This window comes from Mesoplodon mirus (assembly GCF_964341445.2).
Source record: "Mesoplodon mirus genome assembly, chromosome: 7".
NCBI classification, from domain to species: Eukaryota; Metazoa; Chordata; class Mammalia; order Artiodactyla; family Ziphiidae; genus Mesoplodon; species Mesoplodon mirus.
Genome location: NC_138983.1, coordinates 84895069 through 84919280, shown reverse-complemented (window position 1 = coordinate 84919280; position 24212 = coordinate 84895069). Strand labels below are relative to the sequence as shown.

Here is a 24212-nt window from a genome sequence, read left to right as displayed (position 1 = left end):
GGGGTGATGGTAGTCCCAGCCTGATAGGATTGTGAGAAGTATTTTAATAAGTTAACATGTGTACAAGTGCTCAGATCATGCCTGGCACACAGCACAGGGGGATGAGCTGTGACGGTCCTCTCCTCTACCTACCATGGGGTGTTTTTTTTGTTTTCTTTTTTTTTTTTTTTTTTTTTGCGGCACGCGGGCCTCTCACTGTTGTGGCCTCTCCCTTTGTGTGGCACAGGCTCCGGACGCGCAGGCTCAGGGGCCATGGCTCACGGGCCCAGCCGCTCCATGGCATGTGGGATCTTCCCGGACCGGGGCACGAACCCATGTCCCCTGCATCGGCAGGCGGACTCTCAACCACTGCGCCACCAGGTAAGCCCTCACGGGGTGTTTTAGCTTCAGCTTCCCTCGTGCGTCTCTGGGGAAGATAGTTGGTAATCTTTATGTGTGCATTTGTAAGCCTTGCCAGGCTCACTTAAACGCCAGTGTGGTTGTTATTAAGAGGAAATACAAGGGCTTCCTTGGTGGTGCAGTGGTTGAGAGTCTGCCTGCCGATGCAGGGGACACGTGTTCATGTCCCGGTCTGGGAAGATCCCACATGCCGCGGAGCGGCTGGGCCCGTAGCCATGGCCCCTGAGCCTGCGCATCCGGAGCCTGTGCTCTGCACTGGGAGAGACCACAACAGTGAGAGGCATGCGTACCACAAAAAGAAAAAAAAAAAAAAAAAAGAGGAAATACAGGAATCGTGGGTGGGAGCACCACAGGCCGGCTCTATCTATGGCTGCTGTGAGCACCCTCTAAATCCATGGATCAGAGCCCCCTCAAGGGCCGGTCCCTCTCCAGGGGTCTAGGTCTACACGTGGGGTGCGGAAGGCTCTCCATCAAATGCAACGTTGGTAAGGGCCCGAAAGTAGCTGCCAGGCCTCGGCCTCCACAGAGCAGGTACCCGAGAGGCCGGGAAAGAGAGCTGGGCCCAGAACCCCCTCCCTCTCGGTCTGATGTGGCCAGACTGCTTGTTCTGAGTGGCCAGGACTTTCCCACCTCAAGGTGCACTGTGGGCCTTTGCCCTGTGATTTTTCAGATGTCAGGCCTCAGTACTCCCACAGGGACCCGTTTACTGGGGCATAAATGCCACGCAATCCGTAGACAGGACAAGAGCTAGCTTGTTTTGCTTTTCTTTTTTTTTTTTTTGCTGTACGCGGGCCTCTCACTGTTGTGGCCTCTCCCGTTGTGGGGCACAGGCTCCGGACGCACAGGCTCAGCGGCCATGGCCCACGGGCCCAGCCGCTCTGCGGCATGTGGGATCTTCCCGAACCAGGGCACGAACCTGCATCCCCTGCATCGGCAAGCGGACTCTCAACCACTGCACCACAAGGGAAGCCCCACTAGCTTATTCTGATAGATCAAAATGGAAGTGACAAGGAGAAGGGTGCAATTTCTTTTCTTTTTTTAAAAATAAATTTATTTATTTTTGGTTGCGTTGGGTCTTTGTTGCGGTGCACAGGCTTATTGCAGAGCCTTCTCTTGTTGCAGAGCATGGGCTCTAAGCACACGGGCTTCAGTAGTTGTGGCACAAGGGACTCAGTAGTTGTGGCGCACGGGCTTAGATGCTCCGCGGCATGTGGGATCTTCCCGGACCAGGGCTCGAGCCCGTGTCCCCTGCACTGGCAGGCGGATTCCTAACCACTGTCCCACCAGGGAAGTCCTGGGTGCAATTTCTTTGTTCTCCTAAGGTAAGGTTGCCAGATTTAGGGGAGGAAAAAAGGATGTTCACTTAAAATAGGATTTCAGATAATGAATAATATTTTAGTGCAAATGTGTCCCATGCAATATTTGGGACACACACTAAAACGAAATTCTAAAATTCAAATTTAACTGGGTGTCCTTACTTTATCTAGCAACCCCACCCGAAGAGAGTTCCTAAACTTCAGTCATTCATATACCACTTTCACTATTTTTCCCATGTCTCTTGGCTAGCCCCACTATAATTTCTTAGCATTTTTCGTAGAAGCAGCTCCCTTTTTAAACTTAAAAACGTGCATTAAATTAAAAATAACTGTTATAAGAGTAAATAGAGATTCAGTATCTTAAATAAAAATAATCCCTCCAAAAGAAGAAATACAGGAATTTCCCTGTTTACCATCAGACCAGGTTGCGGGCATCACACTAAAAAAAAAAAAAAAAAAAAGATTGGGGGGAGGTGCTGGGCATGCCCAGGTAATGGAGTTCGGGCGTGCTGATATGGCCACCAGATGGCGCTCACAGCCTTTGGTCTTGGTTTGTGTCCTTGGAAATCTTGTCATTATTACTCTGGTAGAATTAACAGATACGTCAAGGTCTCACAAGTTTTCTGACTCGTTTCATGCACCATCATGGTTCAGAGTCTAGGACATTTGGGGCAGTTACACTTACTTTTTCCCTGGGGCACCTGAGACATTATTGGGGGGGGTCTATGCTAGAAGTTGCGGGGACACAGGTCACTCTGACCCCCACTCTCCCCAAGGCTATACTTTTGCATGTTTGTGCTTTGGAAACTTTGAGTGAAAAAATTCTTTCACATCTTACTTTTCTCTGTTGGGGGGAACTACAACTTTTCCATAAAAGGTCCTTGGAACACTGAAAGTGTTTGTAAGCTCTTCTCAGCTTAATGCTTTTATTTGCATGATACCAGAGATAGAACACACAGAGACAAACTTCCAGAAGGGAAAACATATGTTCCCCTCTAAGACTCCAGTGGTTTTGACAGATTGAAAATATTTCAATCTGAGTGTCAGAGTTTTAGGATTTCGGATTGCTGGAAAACTCCAAAGAGTCTTCAAACCTCTTTGATACTTTTACTATCAAAGTAAATATCCATATTGTTTGTAATGGCATAAATTCCAAGATGTTTAATGTCTGTTAAGCTGTGTAATAAAATGGGCACTGAATCATAAGAAAGTTAAGAGTGCTAGGAGGAGTGATTGTTTCAGGATGATAATTTGGCTTCTAATTAGCACAGGCGTATAAGAGCACATGGAGGTAAGAATTTTCTAGTGATATTGTAGCGGATCGAAGATCTCTGAGAGCAAATCATTATGCACACACCTTCGGGGACCAGGGAAAACACATAAAGTAATCAGAACCATAAATCAACCTGCCATGTGGCTTACACTTCTGGTGGAATGCTCTGCAGGCAGTAGAATACTTAAGAAACTAAAATGTCAGTGGATGAAACTCGATTTGAGTTCAAACCAATGGAGCCTCTGGTTCATATATGCCTTGCTATAAAATATTCTTCTTCAGTTATAAGTGAAGCTCCAGGGGTAGGGGCGGCAACAGCATGATGCATCAGTGTAATTATTTCTAGATAATTTCTTTGTAAAAAAACATTTTTTCCCCCAGATATCGGCAGCCACTTTAAATAAAACTCAAATTGGGACCGGCTGATATTCAAAGATATGTGGAAATTATATAATATTCTATGTCAAATATATTTCAATTATTTAAAAAAAGGTATGTGGGGAATTCCCTGGCAGTCCAGTGGTTAGGACTCTGTGCTTCCACTGCTGGAGGCCTGGGTTTGATCCCTGGTCAGGGAACTAAGATCCTGCAAGGTGCGTGGTATGGCCAAAAAAAAAAAAAAAAGGTATGTGGGAATAATTCAGCCTCGTACATGTACCTGAAAAAGACATGTCATTTTCTCAGGAAAGCTCTGAAATGGGAGAATAACTGAAAGGAATATTTCAGCAAAATTGGGTTCAGTTCAAGAAAAAGATGCTCATTAATGTGTCAGCTACATGTCAAGGTAGCTGTTTGCACTAATAATTCCTACAGGACCTGTTACTTTCATTGTTTTTTGAAAACCAGGTTTGAAGGAGAGTCATTAGTTCATTTAAATATTAGAGCATGTATTTGTTGACTTGTTTATTCTGTCTCCCTCACTAGAGCATAACAGGGGGAAGGATCATGTCTGTCTTGTTCTCTGCTGAATTCTCAGAGCCTGGAAGAGGGCATGGCACAGGATAGGCCCCCCAAAATATTTCTTTGGATTAATGGACGGATGGATGGATGGATGAATAAAGAACAAACAAACAGCCACAGTCCTAACAGAGTTCTAGAAGGTTACTGCGCCCAACCTTTGCCTTCATGGAGCTTACAGTTTCCTGCTAGAATCTGCTAGGTTCAGCATACACAATCTGTGTCCTTTCTAGAGCACCATTTCTAGGACTGAAACTGTGTACCTAGAATCGGTTACAGAAGGGAAAGACAGTAAACAGAGCACAAGAGAACAAAGGCCCCCAAGCACTGACTACGGTTTTTTTTTTTCTCTCTCTCTTTTTTTTAAATGTTTATTTATTTATTTATACTTTTCTTATTAGTCACCCATTTTATACACATCAGTGTATACATGTAAATCCCAATCTCTCAATTCATCATACCACCATCCCCACCCCCTGCCGTTTTCCCCCCTTGGTGTCCATACGTTTGTTCTCTACATGTGTGTCTCCATTTCTGCTCTGCAAACTGGTTCATCTTTACCATTTTTCTAGGTTCCAAATATATGTGTTAATATATGATATTTGTTCTTCTCTTTCTGACTTACTTCACTCTGTATGGCAGTCTCTAGATGCATCCACGTCTCTACAAATAACCCAATTTTGTTCCTTTTTATGGCTGAGTAATATTCCATTGTACATATGTACCATTTCCTCTTTAACCATTCGTCTGTTGATGGGCATTTAGGTTGCTTCCATGATCTGGCTATTGTAAATAGTACTGCAATGAACATTGGGGTGCATGTGGCTTTTTGAATTATGGTTTTCACTGGATATATGCCCAGTAGTGGGATTGCTGGGTCCTATGGTAATTCTATTTTTAGTTTTTTAAGGAACCTCCATACTGTTCTCCATAGTGGCTGTATCAATTTACATTCCCACCAACAGTGCAAGACGGTCCCCTTTTCTCCACACCGTCTCCAGCATTTGTTGTTTGTAGATTTTCTGATGATGCCCATTCTAACTGGTGTGAGGTGATACCTCATTGTAGTTTTGATTTGCATTTCTCTAATAATTAATGATGTTGAGCAGCTTTTCATGTGCTTCTTGGCCAGCGGTATATCTTCTTTGGAGAAATGTCTATTTAGGTTTTCTGCCCATTTTTGGATTGGGTTGTTTGTTTTTTTAATATTGAGCTGCATGAGCTGTTTATATATTTTGGAAATTAATCATTTGTCAGTTGCTTCCTTTGCAAATATTTTCTCCCATTCTGAGGGTTGTCTTTTCATCTTGTTTATGGTTTCCTTTGCTGTGCAAAAGCTTTGAAGTTTCATTAGGTCCCATTTGTTTATTTTTGTATTTATTTCCATTACTCTAGGAAGTGGATCAAAAAATATCTTGCTGTGAATTATGTCGAAGAGTGTTCTTCCTATGTTTTCCTCTAAGAATTTTATAGTGTCTGGTCTTACATTTAGGTCTCTAATCCATTTTGAGTTTATTTTTGTGTATGGCATTAGGGAGTGTTCTAATTTCATTCTTTTACATGTAGCTGTCCAGTTTTCCCATCACCACTTATTGAAGAGACTGTCTTTTCTCCACTGTATATCCTTGCCTTCTTTGTCATAGATTAGTTGACCATAGGTGCGTGGGTTTATCTCTGGGCTTTCTATCCAGTTCCATTGACCTATATTTCTGTTTTTGTGCCAGTACCATATTGTCTTGATTACTGTGGCTTTGTAGTATAGGCTGAATTTAGGGAGTCTGATTCCTCCATCTCCATTTTTTCCCCTCAAGACTGATTTGGCTATTCGGGGTCTTTTGTGTCTCTACACAAATTTTAAGCTTTTTTGTTCCAGTTCTGTAAAAAATGCCATTGGTAATTTGATAGGGATTGCATTGAATCTGTAGATTGCTTTGGGTAGTATAGCCATTTTCACAATATTGATTCTTCCAATCCAAGAACGTGGTATATCTCTCCATCTGTTGCTATCATCTTTAATTTCTTTCATCAGTGTCTTACAGTTTTCTGCATACAGGTCTTTGTCTCCCTAGGTAGGTTTATTCCTAGCTATTGTATTTTTTGGTTGCAGTGGTACATGGGAGTGTTTCCTTAATTTCTCTTTCAGATTTTTCATCATTAGTGTATAGGAATGCAAGAGATTTCTGTGCATTCATTTTGTGTCCTGCAACTTGACCAAGTTCACTGATTAGCTCTAGTAGTTTTCTGGTGCCATCTTTAGGATTCTCTCTGTAGAGTATCCTGTCATCTGCAAACAGTGACAGTTTTACTTCTTCTTTTTCAATTTGGATTCCTTTTATTGCTTTTTCTTCACTGATTGCTGTGGCTAGGACTTCCAAAACTATGTTGAAGAATAGTAGTGAGAGTGGACATCCTTGTCTTGTTCCTGATCTTAGAGGAAATGCTTTCAGTTTTTCACCATTGAGAATGATGTTTGCTGTGGCTTTGTCATATATGGCCTTTAGAATGTTGAAGTAGGCCCTCTATGCCCACTTTCTGGAGAGTTTTTATCATAAATCAGTGTTGAATTTTGTCAAAAGTGTTTTCTGCATCCATTGAGATGATCATATGGTTTTTCTTTTTCAATTTGTTAATATGGTGTATCACATTGATTGATTTGCATATATTGAAGAATCCTTGCCTTTCTGGGGTAAATCCCACTTGATCATGGTGTATGATCCTTTTCATGTGTTGTTGGATTCTGTTTGCTAGTATTTTGTTGAAGATTTTTGCATCTATATTCATCAGTGATATTGGTCTGTAATTTTCATTTTTTGTAGTATCTTTGTCTGGTTTTGGTATCAGGGTGATGGTGGCCTCAGAGAATGAGTTTGGGAGTGTTCCTTCCTCTGCAATTTTTTGGAAGAGTTTGAGAAGGATGGGTGTTAGCTCGTCTCTAAATGTTTGATAGAATTCACCTGTGAAGCCTTCTGGTCCTGGACTTCTGTTTGTTGGAAGATTTTTAATCACAGTTTCAATTTCATTACTTGTGATTGGTCTGTTCATATTTTCTATTTCTTCCTGGTTCAGTCTTGAAAGGTTATAACTTTCTAAGAATTTGTTCATGTCTTCTAGGTTGTCCATTTTATTGGCATAGAGTTGCTTGTAGTTGTCTCTTAGGATGCTTTGTATTTCTGTGGTGTCTGTTGTAACTTCTTTTTCCTTTCTAATTTTATTGATTTGAGTCCTCTCCCTCTTTTTCTTGATGAGTCTGGATAATGGTTTATCAATTTTGTTTAACTTCTCAAAGAACCAGCTTTTAGTTTTATTGATCTTTGCTATTGTTTTCTTTGTTTCTATTTCATTTATTTCTGCTCTGATCTTTATGATTTCTTTCCTTCTGCTCACTTTGGGTTTTGTTTGTTCTTCTTTCTCTAGTTCCTTTAGGTGTAACGTTAGATTGTTTATTTGAGATTTTTCTTGTTTCTTGAGGTGGGCTTCTATAGCTATAAACTTCCCTCTAAAACTATGGGATGCTTTTGCTGCATCCCATAGGTTTTGGATCGTCGTGTTTTCATTGTCATTTGTCTCAAGGTATTTTTTGATTTCCTCTTTGATTTCTTCAGTGATCTCTTGGTTATTTAGTAACGTACTGTTTAGCCTCCGTGTGTTTGTGTTTTTTACAGGTTTTTCCCTGTAATTCATTTCTAATCTCATAGCGTTGTGGTCAGAAAAGATGCTTGATATGATTTTAATTTTCTTAAATTTCCTGAGGCTTGATTTTTGACCCAAGACGTGATCTATCCTGGAAAATGTTCCATGCGCACTTGAGAAGAAAGTGCAATCTGCTGTTTTTGGACGGAATGTCCTACAAATATCAATTAAATCTATCTAGTCTATTGTGTCATTTAAAGCTTGTGTTTCCTTATTAATTTTCTCTTTGGATGATCTGTCCATTGGTGTAAGTGAGGTGTTCAAGTCCCCCACTATTATTGTGTTACTGTTGATTTCCTCTTTTAGAGCTGTTAGCAGTTGCCTTATGTATTGAGGTGCTCCTATGCTGGGTGCATATATATTTATAATTGTTATATCTTCTTCTTGGATTGATCCCTTGATCATTACGTAGTGTCCTTCCTTGTCTCTTGTAACATTCTTTATTTTAAAGTCTAATTTATCTGATATGAGTATTGCTACTCCAGCTTTCCTTTGATTTCCATTTGCATGGAATATCTTTTTCCATCCCCTCACTTTCAGTCTGTATGTGTCCCTAGGTCTGAAGTGGGTCTCCTGTAGACAGCATATAGATGGTTCTTGTTTTTGTATCCTTTCAGCAACCCTGTGTCTTTTGGTTGGAGCATTTAATCCATTCGCGTTTAAGGTAACTATCGATATGTATGTTCCTATGACCATTTTCTTAATTGTTTTGGGTTTGTTTTTGTAGGTCCTTTTCTTCTCTTGTGTTTCCCACTTACAGAAGTTCCTTTAACATTTGTTGTAGAGCTGGTTTGGTGGTGCTCAATTCTCTTATCTTTTGCTTGTCTGTAAAGCTTTTGATTTCTCCATCGAATCTGAATGAGATCCTTGCTGGGTAGAGTAATCTTGGTTGTAGGTTCTTCCCTTTCATCACTTTAAGTATATCATGCCACTCCCTTCTGGCTTGTAGACTTTCTGCTGAGAAATCAGCTGGTAACCTTCTGGGAGTTCCCTTGTATGTTATTTGTCATTTTTCCCTTGCTGCTGTCAATAATTTTTCTTTAATTTTTGCCAAGTTGATTACTATGTGTCTCGGTGTGTTTCTCCTTGGGTTTCTCCTGTATGGGACTCTCTGTGCTTCCTGGACTTGGGTGGCTATTTCCTTTCCGATGTTAGGGAAGTTTTTGACTATAATCTCTTCAATATCTTCTCGGGTCCTGTCTCTCTCTCTTCTCCTTCTGGGACCCGTATAATGTGAACGTTGTTGTGTTTAATGTTGTCCCCGAGGTCTCTTAAGCTGTCTTCATTTCTTTTCATTCTTTTATCTTTATTCTGTTCCGCAGCAGTGAATTCCACCATTCTGTATTCCAGGTCACTTATCCGTTCTTTTGCCCCAGTTATTCTATTGATTCCTTCTAGTGTATTTTTTTTTCAGTTATTGTATTCTTCATCTCTGTTTGTTTGTTCTTGAATTCTTCTAGATCTTTGTTAAACGTTTCTTGCATCTTCTGGATCTTTGCCTCCATTCTTTTTCTGAGGTCCAGGATCATCTTCACTATCATTATTCTGAATTCTTTTTCTGGAAGATTGCCTCTCTCCATTTCATTTAGTTGTTTTTCTGGGGTTTTATCTTGTTCCTTCATCTGTTACATAGCCCTCTGCCTTTTCATCTTCGCTGTCTTTCTGTGGATATGGTTTTTGTTCCACAGGCTGCAGGATTGTAGTTCTTCTTGCTGCTGCTGTCTGCCCTCTGGTGGATGAGGCTATCTAAGAGGCTTGTGGAAGTTTCCTGATGGGAGGGACTGGTGCTGGGTAGAGCTGGCTCTTGCAATGGTGGGCAGAGCTCAGTAAAACTTTAATCTGCTTGTCTGCTGATGGGTGGGTTGGTTTCCCTCCCTGTTAGTTGTTTGGCCTGAGGTGACCCAACACTGGAGCCTACCCGGGCTCTTTGGTGGGGTTAATGGCATACTCTGGGAGGGCTCATGCCAAGGAATACTTCCCAGAACTTCTGCTGCCAGTGTCCTTGTCCCTTGGTGAGCCACAGCTGCCCCCCGCCTCTGCAGGCGACCCTCCAACACTAGCAGGTAGGTCTGGTTCAGTCTCCTATGGGGGTCACTGCTCCTTCCCCTGGGTCCCAATGCACACACTACTTTGTGTGTGCCCTCCAAGAGTGGAATCTCTCTTTCCCCCAGTCCTGCCAAAGTCCTGCAATCAAATCCCACTAGCCTTCAAAGTCTGATTCTCTAGGAATTCCTCCTCCCATTGCCAGACCCCCAGGTTGGGAAGCCCGATGTTGAGCTCAGAACCTTCACTCCAGTGGGTGGACTTCTGTGGTATAAGTGTTCTCCAGTTTGTGAGTCACCCACCCAGCAGTTATGGGATTTGATTTTATGGGGATTGCGCCCCTCCTACTGTCTCTTTGCGCCTTCTCCTTTGTCTTTGCATGTGGGGTATCTTTTTGGTGAGCTCCAGTGTCTTCCTGTCGATGATTGTTCAGCAGTTAGTTGTGATTCCAGTGTTCTCGAAAGAGGGAGTGAGAACATGTCCTTCTACTCCGCCATGTTGAACCAAATCTGACTACGGTTTTAAGCAGAATTATGCACTGAGGCCAAAATTCATCAATGACCAATTGCTTTTTTATCAACTTTGTTGAGATATAATTTATGAACAAGATCAGTGGCCAATTTTAAAGTAGTTCTTTAAAACTTAAATTTTTTTTTTTTTTTTTTTTTGGATTTAGTTTCAGGAGGAAGGAAGTTGACTGGTAAATCCAAACATTCTGGGTGGAGAATTTTTGGTGAAATTCCCTATAAATGAACCAGCAGCTGCCTTCAGGGTTTGATAAAGGCCTCAGTGTTTGGAACACTGTGGGGTTCCTTCTCCCCATCTCCAGCTCTTTCTGGCTGGGTCCGGGTGGGTGTGAGAAGTGGTCACTGAAGCGACAGGAGTTGGGTGGAAATGCAAAGTGGGTGTGAAAGCATGAGGTGTACAAGGTGGCAGAGCTGAGCCCAAATCACACTGCCTCTCACTTGCTGTGCAAGCTGTAACAAGCTCCTGGGCATCTCTGAGCGTGCCTCAGTCTCCTCATCTGTAGAATGGCATCTGCCAGAAGACTGAGGTTTAAATAGCTAATGAGGGGACTTCCCTCATGGTGCAGTGGTTAAGAATCTGCCTGCCAATGCAGGGGACACGAGTTCGAGCCCTGGTCCAGGAAGATCCCACATGCTGTGGAGAAACTATGCCCGTGGGCCACAACTACTGAGCCTGCACTCTAGAGTCCGTGAGCCACAGCTACGGAAGCCCTCATGCTGCAACTACTGAAGCCCACGTGCCTAGAGCCCATGCTCTGCAGCAAGAGAAGCCACTGAAATGAGAAGCCCACGCACCGCAGTGAAGAGTAGCCCCTACTCACTGCAACTAGAGAAAGCCCGTGCACAGCAACGAAGACCCAATGCAGCCATAAATAAATACATTAAATAAGTAAATAAATAAATAAATAAGCTAATGCACCCAAAGCACCTGCACCGGGGCCTGAACATGGTAGGCACTTAATCAAATCTAATATTGTTCTTACAAGGCTAGAAACTTGCCAACCCTCCACTCCCTGGATCTGCACTCTTCACCATGCTGTGCTGACTGCCCATTTCTAACTACCCGGGTGGCTCCCCCCAGGCTCTACCTGAGAGCTGTCACCCTGTGTTGTGACCCCAAGGCCCCGACCCACTTGTCTCTGAGCCCTACCTGGTTTTTCAAGCTCTGGATCTCTCTCTGTTGGGCATCGTCCTCTTCATGCAGAACCTGAAACTTGGGCGGGATCACCCTCTCCTTCTGCCTGGAGGTGGCTGTTTCCAACAGCTTCTGCCTCAGGTTGGCCACTTGGTTCTGCAGGCTTGCTATCACGGTGTCTTTGTATTTAGATTCAAGTTCAAAATCGGAGAGACGGCTGACTTCTTTTCCCAGCAGCAGAATTATTTCATCCTGGGTGGAGGACAGATGGGAAATTTACTAGGTGTGGGTCTGGATGTAAGGCTGAGCCCATTTAAAGAAAGACAGGAAAAATATGGTATCATTCTTTGGGAAGGTGAGGGCAGGCAGGGAGGGAAAAAGCAGACTTTCAAGGCTATCTCTGTCACTTGGAAAATCTCATAGAGACAAGAATTGGGTTAAAATGATGTACTTGTATATAGACTCCTGTAATGGATGTCTGTACCTCACAGGTACGGAAACTTTCCTTTCCCCGAGAATTAGACTTTCATATTAAGAACAACCATCCCACTTGGGAACATTTGTTGCTAGAAAGTTTACTTAGAATGATTTCATTTATAATATACAGCCTAGCACACTGGGGACCTAGGAAAGGTACTTAGGAAAACAACATTCTGTTTGACCACTTTCTGCCTATAATGAGGGTTATTTGTTTTAACTTAAAACATTCTGAACTATTTGTTTTCCCTTTCCTCTCTTCTAATATTTCCTGCCTCTTTTGGCTATTCATGTATGAATTTTTTCCAGGTAACTCAATCTGGAAAGTAAATGAGACAGGAATAGTGATTTATTTGCATGGGCTCATGTAAACTTTCGGCTGGAAAAACAAAATTGCTGGTAGACTTTACCCACAGGTATAATTCACCCTGTCCTCCATCTCTCCAGTGAAAAAGCTCTGCAGCCAAAGAATTGGTTAGGTTTTCCAAAAAAGGAAAAAAAAAATTCCCCCAAACTTCTCACCAGATGTTATCAATAAAATGTCAGAAAAACTGAAGAAGAAGAAGAAGAAGAAAAAATTCCCCAGAGGCCTTTTCCAAAGCAGTCACAGGAGGAGGTAAACGGGCAATTTCTGGGCCAGCTCATTCCCAGGAGAGCCGTCCAGTCAGCCTCACGACCTGCTAGCTCCGTGACCGGGGGAAGGACAGGGTCTCGCTCATGAGAAAGCCTGTCTGACATTGCCAGCTGCTGCCAGGGGCCTTCCTTTGGGTCCTTGTGAAAGTTGGTGGCAAAACTTCAAGAGAGAGCATCAGACATATTCCCTACTCCTGGGCAGTTTCCCCTGTTTCACCCTGTTATGACCAGCCAGGTGCTTATTCATTTTTCATGCAACAAACATTCATAGGGCAGCAACTAAGTGCCAGGCCCCGTGACAGTGCTGGAATATAAGAAGTTTGCAGAGGGCAGTGGACAGCTGTGGGTTCTGCTTTCCTGCTGAGGGTCCCTTTGCCCTTCTGGAGGGAGCGTTCCTCCTTCCATGGGGTCTGGGTAGGATTGTCAGTCATGTGCCCTGCTCCTTCCTGTCCCACCTCCCCATGTGCATGTGGCCCAAGCTGGTCAATCAGAGATTTCACACATCGATTACAGAGGGAGAGGATCTTGCCTTCTTTTGGATCATAAACTTTAAATATGTAGGCTTGTTTGCCTGAGTTTGTCTTTTCTGACGCACAAAGCCAGCCTTATGTAGAAAGCCAGACTCTGAGGGAAACAGAGGGGAGAGGTTGGTAGTGGGGAGGTGTTCTGATGACATTATTCAAGCTCCTGGATCTAGCCATACCTGAAGCTAGTGGCCCTTTAAATTTTCCAATAAGTTGAGCTAATCAATGCTCCCCCTCAAGCTAATTTGTTTATTGTCACTTGAAGGAGTCCTGGCAAGTTAGGGTATAAACGACTTATAAAGAGAAAGAATTCTTTCTATTATAAATAGAAAAAATGATAAATGGCTTATAAACATTTTCTATAAATAGAAAAAATTATAGTGGTTGCACTATATTTCCGAGTTAAAATTGAGGCAGGTTGAAAAATGGCAACAAATACTTTGCAGTTTTGCCATCCAGTCTATTTCCCCACCCTCTAGTCTGGGCTGGCCCCGTGACTTGCTTTAACCAACGGAATGGAGTGGAAGTGATGCTGCATGATCTCCAGGCAAGTTCTTACAGGCTGTGCAGCTTCTGCTCTGGCCCCCTGGGAACCCTGAGACCACCGTGCTGTGATGAAAAACCACATGCACAAAGGGGCGCACCAGTCCAGGCATCCTGGCTGAGGCCCTAGATGTGGGAAGGAGGCCAATGGAGACGGACCACCAAACTGGCCAAGCCAGCGGCTGACTGAGGCCGCATGAGTGAGGCCAGGGGACGCGAGCAAAGGAACCTTCCAGGTCAACCCATAGATTCTGGGGAATAATGAGTTGCTGTTTGAAGCCGCTAAGTTTTGGGATGGCTTGTTACACAGTGATAAATACAGAATCTGAGTGTGGCTTCTCGCCTTTCTGCAACATTTTTCAGAGTCTGGTCCCAGGATGCCTGGGTTGGAACCCCCTGCCTCCTGAAGGTTTGGATTTCCGTGTCTGACAAGAACCCCAGGTAGGTCTGCTCCTCACAAACTCTGAGAATTGCTGCAGGAGCAGGCCCTGGCCCTGAAGGAAAGCGAGATATTATAGACTGCTTCTTTTAGAGTACCTTTCGAGTCGTGTCTAAGTGGGGAGAAATTGACCTGGGCCCTTCCCAGGATGGCTTGAATCCACCTGTTCTGCTCGCATCCCTGCTTTAAACCTCTCTGGTTCTTTAACGAGTCTCTTGGCCCAGGCCTCCCTGACTTCAGGGCTCAATTCCTTCTGCTAGGAACGTGTTTTTGCGTCACTGTCCCATCACTGAAGGTTGACCAAGTGATTACTGTGTGGGAGTTAGAAGTACCCGCTGAGAAGCTAACCAGACCTCGCTTTGAATCCTAACACTGCTCCTTGCATTGGGCAGCCGTGAACACATCACTGAACCTCTCTGAGCTTCAGTTTCCTCATCTGCAAAGTGAGGCTGATAAAATCTATTTTGAAGATGGTGAAGATTAACGAGCTAATAAATGTCAAGTGCACAGGACATGGCCCAGCACACAGTAGGTGCTCAGTACCTTGTAGTTGTAGATGTTATTTGGGATAAAATGAGCAGTGGCCAAACCTGGCTGAATGTCTTGGGAGGAAGAGGTGGTTTCTTGGAAGTAGGAAAAAGGGACGGTCCTTGAGACACAGAGAACAAGAGGCAGTGGCAATCTCTCCATGGTCCCTCTTGCTGCTGTAGCTCTGTGCTTCCCCGAGACCCCTCACCTTATCGTACTGGGCCAGGTCCTGGTCCACAAAAATTTCTCTGTAGGGCTCTGCCCCAGGAATTTCCTCGGCCACTGATTGTTCCGACAGTTCCGCCGCGTTGGTCCACACTAACACACAAGATCAACAGAGAATGCAGAGGAGACTGTGAGTTTCCCCAAAGTCTTAAAAAATATTTTCAGATTAACCTTCACATTCATGAGACTTATGCACTGAAAGCATTACAGGAGGACAGGAAAGGGTAAGAGCTGCCTCATTTCTCTTCCCCAGCATTAACTGCACTGATGCACTGTGGTGCGTCTCTTTCCAGACTTTTTTCTATGCCGCATAAGAGCTGATGACCTTGGGCAAGTCATTTGCTCTTTCTAAGCCTTAGTTTCCACATACATAATTTAGGATCACTGATAGTCTCTGCTATAAAGGGCTATCTGGAGATTAAATAGAATAATGATATAGAGCAGGGGTTGGCAAACTATGGCCCTGCGGCCAAATCTGGCCTTCTGCCTATTTTTTTTTTTTTTTTTTTTTTGTGGTACGCGGACCTCTCACTGTTGTGGTGTCTCCTGTTGTGGAGCACAGGCTCCGCGGCCGTGGCTCACGGGCCCAGCCGCTCCACGGCATGTGGGATCTTCCCGGACCGGGGCACGAACCTATGTCCCCTGCATCGGCAGGCAGACTCTCAACCACTGCGCCACCAGGGAAGCCCCCTGCCTATTTTTGTAAATAAAGTTTTATTGCAACACAGCCACAGTGATTGATTTACATATTATTTATGGCTGCTTCCCAGCTACAAAGGCAGAGCTGACTAGTTGCAGCACAGACCATGTGACCCACAAATCCTAAAGTATTTACTATCTGGCTCTTTACAGGAAAAGTTTGCTGACCCCTCAAGTAGAGCATTTAGCACTAAACATTAGCTATATATTTTTTATTGCAGTCATATCTTTTCAAAAAACAAAAATGCATTTACATGTCAGAGATTCTTATCCAGCTTACTTTTCAGCTAACAATATGAAAAACATCTTCCCATGTCAGTATTTGAGGCTGTACTGGGTTCTTTTCAAGGGTAGCATTGTGGTCCATTGTCCAAGTGTGCCAAACGTGTTTAACTAGGATCCACTTGATAGACATTTAAGCTTTCCTAATTTTTTTCTTATTTACCCCAATATTACAAGGCCTGTTTATATGACTTTCGGGGAGTATGGCATTGTGTTTGGGGGCCCCACTCTGTATCACATCAGACATCTCGCAATTCACTCACATCAACACTGAATGGTGTAGAAACCATTTTCTTGGTGTAGAAACGTTTGTAAAGATTTCTATAATTCTACTTGTGAAACCACTTGGGCCCAAGCAGCGTATTTTAAATTTCCAAGTGACTATGGTTTCTGGACAGTCACTGCACATTCTTATCTTCCTGTGAAGTGAGAAGCTGAACAAATTGTTTTCAGTGGTGATGAAACTTTAATGAGTATTAACATTAATGATGAATGAAGCATGCACTATCATGTTTGTGGACATTCATCATTTATTCATTTTGCTTCTGCCTTTTTTATTTATGCATTTTAGAATCAAAGATTCCTGCCCCCCAGCCAGGTCTCAAACCTCTTTGTGGACCCCAGAACCTCTAGTGGACATAGCTGATGGCCTGTGGTGCCCGGAGAATGCACAGCCTTGCGTGTTGAATGAGCAGCCCTGGCCACAGTGTTTCCTGGGGCACGAGGAACACAAGGGCCTGGAACTTCAGCAGCTGCCCATTTTCTCTCCCTCCACCTCCCCAACTAGGTCCATGATTAGAAAACTTTTATTTGAAGCTCACTGCCCCCATCTGACTCTCTTGGATCCTGAGCAGCTAAGTCCTAACTGACTATAGCAGCAGTGCCTGATAGAGAAATAAAGGGAGCTACAGAATGCAATTTTCAATTTTCTAGTAGTCGCATTAAAAAGGTAAAAAGGAGAGATGAATTTTTTAATGATCAATTTGATTTAACCCAATACATTAAAAAAACATCATTTCAACACGTAATCGACAAAAAATATGGAGATATTTTATATTCTTTTTCTTCGAGGCATGAAGCCTTTGAAATCTGGGGTTTATTTTACACTGATTGTGTATCTCAATTTGGAAACTGAATTTTCAGGAGGAAGACTTGATCTGTTTTCAGATTCCTCAAGAAATCGGCTCCCACTGGAGGAAGGTACTGCCTGGCCTGTGTCCCCAGGGAGGGCCACGGGGTCTGACCCTAAATGGGCCCCTGTCCAGTCTCAGCTTAGAGTTCTGGCATCTGATAGCATCTCTAGGGGTGACTCCGGCTGCCTCTGCAACCCTGTCGTGGCTGTCTTGAGGGACCCTTCCCCGCAAGATGATGGCCGGAGGGGGGACTTCATAAAACTTACAGAACAGGCTGATCGATGGGGTCCCTTTATTAGGGAAGGTGTGTTTACCGAAAGTCTTTGTGGGGCTAGAATTTGCTCTGAGACTCGCTTTCCTTACACCCAGGCAGGGAGGTGCTGGAGCAGTTACCCCTCACCTGCCCCAAACTTCTTTACCGGCTACTGTTATTTATCAGAAAGAACCTAAGGGCCATGTATGACCAAACCGGCTTAACTCTAGCTGCCGGATCCTTCGGAGGTCCCAGTGGGGAGAAGCCCCAGGGAGGGTCGGGAGGGCTGGGGCGGTGGCAAGGCGGATATGGGGACGCAGGCACTTTAAGAATTTTCGGGCATGAGCTGTTGGCCAAAGGGCAGGGGAGTTACTTTAATATTTTAACAACCCCCAGCTGTCCTGGTGCGCTCCAATAATCACCAGTCTGCAGCAGGGGCAGTATGTGTGCACCTTAACTGTGTCTTTCAGACATTGTAAGTTGTAGATAAAAGTTAAATAACAATCATGGTTAGGTAATAACTTAATTTTTAAATTTTAATATTTAAAATTTAAATATTAAAATTATTAAAATATTAAAATTTAAATATTAAAATATTAAATATTTTAATATTTACTGAATGTTCGCTATGCACCTGGCGCTGCGCTCAGCACTTACACGCAGGATACGATTTCGTCTTCATAACAACCCAGTGAGATAGGCATTATTATTCCCATCTCCATTTTATACGTGAGAGGTATGAGGCACAGAGACGTCAAGTCATCTGCTCAAGGACACACAGCTGGTAAGTGGTAGAGTCAAGGGATGAACCTAAGTTTGTTGGATTCAGAGCCTATGCTTTTAACGACTATGTAGTCAATGTATTGAAGTGGGAAGATGTTTATGACATATTATTGAATTTTAAAAATCAGGTAGGGAATTCCTTGGCAGTCCAGTGGTTAGGATTCTGTGCTTCCACTGCAGGGGGCACAGGTTCCATCCCTGGCTGGGGAACAAAGATCCTGCAAGCTGAGTGGCACAGCCAAAAAAGGAAAAAAAAAGAAGGTTACCTATGTTAGGTTCATATGATCCCATTATTGTGAAAAAAATATATATATATATGAATCAAGATGCTATTTTAATAAGTCACTCCACATATTTTCTTTTCTCAGTAATTCTTCCCCACCTCCCATGAGCTCTTGCCATTAAGATTTGGCCTTGGAGCTGACGTTTTATTGCCTTGTGGTACAGGAAGGATGAGTATTAACTAGAACAGGGTGAGTTTTCCCCCAGGCAAAATGATGTTTTGACTTTTGACAACGTCTGGAGACATTTTTGAGAACCACAGTTAGGGGGGGTGGTGGTGGTGTTGCTACTGGTATCTCTGGTGGGTAGGAGTCAGGGATGCTGCTAAACACCCTACAGTGGACAGGACAGATCCTACAACAAGGAGTTATGCGACCCACCTGTCACTGTGCCAAGATTGAGAAACCCTGACCTGATCTGCAGTAAATAAATCCTTGGCTTTGGGTTTTCAAATAGAATTTTTCAAGTCTAAAGCAAGGTGACAGTCTAACAGTAAACCAATTTAATTGGAAGGGCCCAGCTTTGCTAAGAGAGGAAAGAGCTTTCTCAGAACCCTTAAAAAGAGGTGTTTTCTGTCAAGAGACAGCATGGAGGACTGGAGCACAGAGTTTTCTCTAAAGCGTGGAGTAGAGAGGCCCAGACAGAAAGGAACTCCCCATGACACGGGAAGATGAAAGTCCTTTTCTGAGGATGGGGAGAGAGTCAGGGGAATGAGGGCAAACGTTTGGAAACATGAGACCTGGCTGAGAGGCTGAGGAGATAGAGCCCAGGTAGATGTGAGGGACTCTAAGCCATACGACTCTTCCTTCATTTCTCCAGGGGGAATCCAAGTCCTTTAGAGAAGCCCCAAGTTCAACATGGCACTGGAGAAACCGGTGATTACAGTGGAAAAATTTAAATGGCGGAGTGAAAAAAAGAAAAGAAACAGCCCATGTGCCATGTGTCCAAAGGACGCATTAAAAAAAAACCCCAAAAACCCTGTATATATGTTCATAAGACAGAACATGATGCATACAACAAAATGAATGAATCTCAGAAACACTATGCTGAGTGAAAAAAGCCTTCCACAAAGGAACATGTACTACATGGTTCTGCGTACTTGAGATTCTAGAACAGGAATATCTAATCCATGGCGGGAAAAGAATTCAGAAGAGTGGGTGCCTCTGGGGCCTGGGGCTGGGAACTGACTGGGGAGGGACATGAGGGAACTTTCTGGGGTGATGGTAATGTTCTATATCTTGATAGGAATTCGGGTTACATAGGTGTGCACGACTGGCAAAACTCAGTGAACACATTCAAGATCTACACCTTTCAGGGTGTGGTAGGCAGTCTCCAAGATGGCCCCACTGCTTCTTGTCTCTTGGTATTCAGACCCCTGCATCATCCTCTGCAATACTGGATGGACTTTATGTTAGTTAGCTTGGGCTGCCATAACAAAACACCACAGGAGGTCTTAACAAAAGAAATTCATTTTCTCACAGTTCTGGAGGCTGGAAGTCCAAGATCAAGGTGTGGGCAGGGTTAGGCCTCTCTCCTTGGCTTGCAGACGGCCACCTTCCTGCTGTGTCCTCACATGCCCTTTTCTCTGTGCACGTGCATCCCTGGCGTCTCTCTCTCTCTTCTTACAAGGACACCAGCCCTTGGATTAGGGCCCACCCAATCATCTCATTTGAACTTACTCATCTATTTCAATACACTATCTCCAAATATGGTCACATTCTGCGATATTGGGATTGAGGCCTCAGCATATGAATTTTGGGGGAATGCAATTCAGTCCGTAACAAAGCTTCTCTATGGAACTAAGGATATTGCAGAAATGACACAGTTTGATTCCTGAGGTTAGATCATAAAAGGCATTGCAGCTTCTTCCTCACTCTCTAGGACCACTTGTCTGGAGGAGCTGGCAGCTTGAGGATACTCAAGCAACGTATGGAGAGGTGCACTTAGTGAAGAACTGAGGCCTCTTACCAAAAGCCATGTGAGTGAACCATTCTAGAGGTGGGTCCTCCAGCCCCAGACAAGCCTCCGGAGGACCACAGCCCCAGCCAACACCATTACTGCAACTTCATGAAAAATCCTGAGCAAGAATCCCCCAGCTAAGCCATTCCCAACTTCCTGACGCAGAGAAACTATGAGATAATAAATGTTTACTGTTGTTTTAGGCCATTACATCCTGCAGTAATTTGTTATGCAACAATAAGTAGCAAATACAGGTTTGGGCACCAGGAGTGGTGGAAACTTTAACAAAAACCCTACAATGTGGAGTGGTTTGGGATGGAACAGTGGCCAGAAGCTGGAGGACTTTGGCCAAGAGTCTTTGAGAAAGCCTGAATAGTCTTAGTAGAAGCCCGATGGCCTTTGAGGAGGCAGTGAGGGAAGGGTTCCAGGAAAGTGAGGAAAATGTTACTGGGGTTAAGGGATCCTTGTCAGGTGGTGGCAGAAGGGTTCCTAACACGTTGCCTGTGGTCATGAGGAAGGTAGAAAATGTTTGTGATGAGGCTGAATGGTCTAGCTAGAGAGAGTCCCAGACAGAGTCTTGGAAGGTGCTGCCTGGTTACTTCTTGCTACTTATAGTGAAATGTGAGGGGGAGAGACAGTTAAAGGAAGGGCTGTTAAACCAGGGCAATGTTCTGGGCTTGAAAATTCCCTGCCTCTCCCGGTGGCAAATGAAATGTAAGAAACAGGTTCTGGGCAAAGATCAAATCAAGGGCACTCTCAAGAAAACACAGTCTAGAGAAGAAGCTGAGGGTGTGGTTGTAAAATCCTTTGTTAAGAATACAGATCCAGGGCAGTGTCCAGAAGAACCCTTCGGTCAAAGAACTGGGCTTCTAAGAAGCTTCTGTCCTTTGTCAGTCTTTGAAGAAGTCCATGGTGGAAGGGCTTGGGTCCAAAAAAGTCTGTGGGCGTGGTTTTTGCCTAATAGGATGAACCCCAATAAGAAGCACTGCCAACTCAGACTGACAGAGACCCACAAAAGTCAAAGAAGCGTCTGGACAACCAAGCTTCTACAGGCAGGAAGCAGGCTATAAAACTATGCAGCCACATCCATGGGACACCTTTCATAGGAAAGGGAGGACGACTCCGAAGGCGGAACTCAGGGACCAGCGGGCAGACCCAAGAGCCCTGGAAAGTCATTTCTGGACAAGAGTTGGACTGAAGCCCAATCAAGGAACTGCCGATATTTTCCCAGCTGGACTTCAGAACTGCTTTGGGCCAGGGACTCCTGTGTGTTTCCTGTTTTTCTTCTTTTGGAACAAGAGGAGTGTATGTAGCAGTTATGCTATGTCTGTCCCACCAATATATGCTGGGTGTATGAGGGACAGACCCTTTGTTCAGAGGTCTTCAGATTTCTGGAAGTAGTACTTGATGAGCTGAATGTAAGGTACTACACCCATGAGCCCCATCTGTACCTGGACTTGATTTAGACGAGATTCTGGAATTTGAGCCGATGCTGTTACTGGGGTGAGATTTTGGGGGGCCTCGGGAGAGAGGAGGAGGAGTGTGAATCATTGAGGACCCGAGGGCAGGCTGTGGTAGCCGGCCTCCAAGATGACTGCTGATAATCCCCACCTCCTGGTCTTCAGGCCCATGTGTAGTCTTCTCCCACACTGGAGGGTGACGCCCTGTGTAACCATCAGGATATTGCAACAATGACAGAGCATGACTTCTGAGGCTTAGTCACAAGAGATGTTGCCACTTCCATCTTGTCCTCCAGGATCACTTGCTCAGGAGGAGCAGCTGCCGTGTCATGGGAATGCTCGAGCCACTCTCTGGGGAGGCCCATGTGGTGAGGAGCCAGGGCCTCCTGCTGACAGCCATGTGAGCACGCCATCTTGGAAGTGGATCCTGCGGCCCAGGTCAAGCCTTCAGATGACTGCAGCCTTACGAGGGACCCTGAGCCACAGCCGTCCTGCTAAGCTGCTGCCAAATTCCTGACCCACAGAAACCGTATAGATGATAACACATGTTTGATTTTTGCTTTAGGCTGCTACGTTTGGGGAGAATTTGTTATGCAATCATGATAACTAATACACATTGTGTGTTCATTTTACATGAAGGAGACAAAAATGTTGAATTCTAGTTAATGGTATATGTGCTAAAGCATTTAGGGGGAGGACTACAGATGTGTGCTATTTATTTTGAAATGCATCCAAAAAATAAGATGGATTAATGCAGGACAAGAAGGATGGGTAGACAGAAATGTAATAAAGAGTACAGCAAAGTGTTAGCGGTAGAATTAGGAGGAGAGCTGTCTCTGTAAAATTCTTTTTGCTTTGCTGTATGTTTGAAAGTTTTCACATTAAAATGCTGGGGGGAAATGGCTGAGTAATTTCTTAACTTGGGTCGTAGGTACATGAGCATTCCTTAGATGATGATGATGATTATGTAAACTGCAGAGATACCTTTCATTTGCCCCTTAGTCTGTATATTTCAGAATAATAACTATTATTTGAATGGCTGAGGGAAGTGACTAGGTGAGTGGTCCTGAGTGAGACCAGGGAAGGGTGTGGAGGCATCGAGAGACCTGGGGACTCAGAGGGGTCTGGGGCTGGGATGCAGAAAACAGAGAATGGGACCTTCACACCAGTGGCCACAGAAGAAACCTGCAAATCATGCCAGGGACTAAGTCGAGCCAGCTACTCTGCCAGTAAGGCTGGCAAGGCCGAGAGGATGGTGACAGACAGGAAGTCTCCTCCCCAAATGCCATGAGGCCTTCTCGGGGGGAGGGGGGAGAAGGAAACCCTGATGGCTGTGTGTTCCCAAAGTGACCAGGCTGTGAGTGACAGTCACTGAGATAACCAGCCTTAAATTTGACTGAAAAGCGTTAGATTAGATTAGATTGAATACATAACCTCCGGAGAAGTAATTTTCTCCATAAGCCTCAGTCTCCTCTTACCTGTAAAATGGTAATAAGATATTTAAAAACCTCTTAAGGCAAGAGGGATTTCAGTTACCAATATGTCTGTACATCTGAGTCGAAGTATATAAATTTAGATTCTGATACACATTCATATATATTCATATATATGTACAAACACACACACACACACACACACACTCACCACAGAGGTACTGATGTGTGCAGATGGGCAGACCACAGTCTTGGAGGAGTTTGTACCAAAAAGTCAACAGGGAGAATTCTGGTGATAAGGGTGACAGCTTATCTTTTACTGTTTTCTAACTTTCTGCTTATCCCAATTTTTTCACATTTGATTATGTTCTACTTCAGAACCAGAGAACATAAGCAAAGGCCAGAGAAAGACAAATATCATACCATATTGCTTATATGTGGAATCTAAAAAAAGGTACAAATGAACTTATCTACAAAACAGAGATAGAGTTACAGATGTAGAAAATAAACTTATCGTTACCGGGAATAAGAGGGGGGAGGGATAAATTGGAAGAGAGGGATTGACATACACAATACTATAAATAAAGGAGATAACTAAGGACGACCTACTGGATAGCACAGGGAACTCTCCTCAATACTCTGTAATGGTCTATATGGGAAAAGAATCTAAAAAAGAGTGGATACATGTATATGTTGAACAGATTCAGTGTGCTGCATACCTGAAACTAACACAACACTGTAAATCAACTGCACCTCAATAAAAATTTTTAAAAAAAGGGGAAAGCAGAAACTGAGACCCATCCTCCTAGCAAAAGCCCCTCCCCTAAGCCACCAAGGAAGCACCCATGAGTACCTTGCCTGATGATGGGAACGCTGTGGGCGGCTCTGTCCACCTCGAAGGAGAACATCTTCTTGCTGGCACTCATGGGCTGCCTGTGGGAGGCTGGTGGGACCATGGGGGGCTCGGGGGACCCCTGCGACCAGCTCCTCTGCACTGGCGCTGTCCAGATGCCCGGGTAGAAGGGGGTCTGTGTTGGTGAGGGTGACTGGTTCAGTTGCTGGGTGGCCCAAGGTGGCTGTGGCCTTGGCCAAGGTGCTGGGCCCCTCACCCATGGGAAGGAGACCTGCAGGGGCAGACAAGAGGGTCAGGGGAGGTTACGAGCAGCTGGGGTGGTCTTCACCTTTCTGTCCCGGCGACATAATTGCTGCCCTAGATTTC

The 24212-nt window shown here is 44.2% G+C and overlaps 2 protein-coding genes across 2 annotated transcripts in view; both read right to left on the bottom strand.

Moving 5' to 3' along the window:
• LOC309808023 (forkhead-associated domain-containing protein 1-like) overlaps positions 1-24212 on the bottom strand; it is a gene marked incomplete at both ends in the record, with an annotated part of 321911 nt that overhangs the window by 40980 nt on the left and 256719 nt on the right. The window lies entirely within an intron of this gene.
• Positions 1-24212, bottom strand: part of LOC309808024 (forkhead-associated domain-containing protein 1-like) — a gene marked incomplete at both ends in the record, with an annotated part of 92078 nt that overhangs the window by 32776 nt on the left and 35090 nt on the right. The window contains 3 exons of the mRNA XM_082628038.1: positions 11356-11592; positions 14693-14802; positions 23847-24117. Of these exons, the coding sequence (XP_082484164.1) occupies positions 11356-11592; positions 14693-14802; positions 23847-24117 (618 nt within the window). The remainder of the gene's footprint in view (positions 1-11355; positions 11593-14692; positions 14803-23846; positions 24118-24212) is intronic.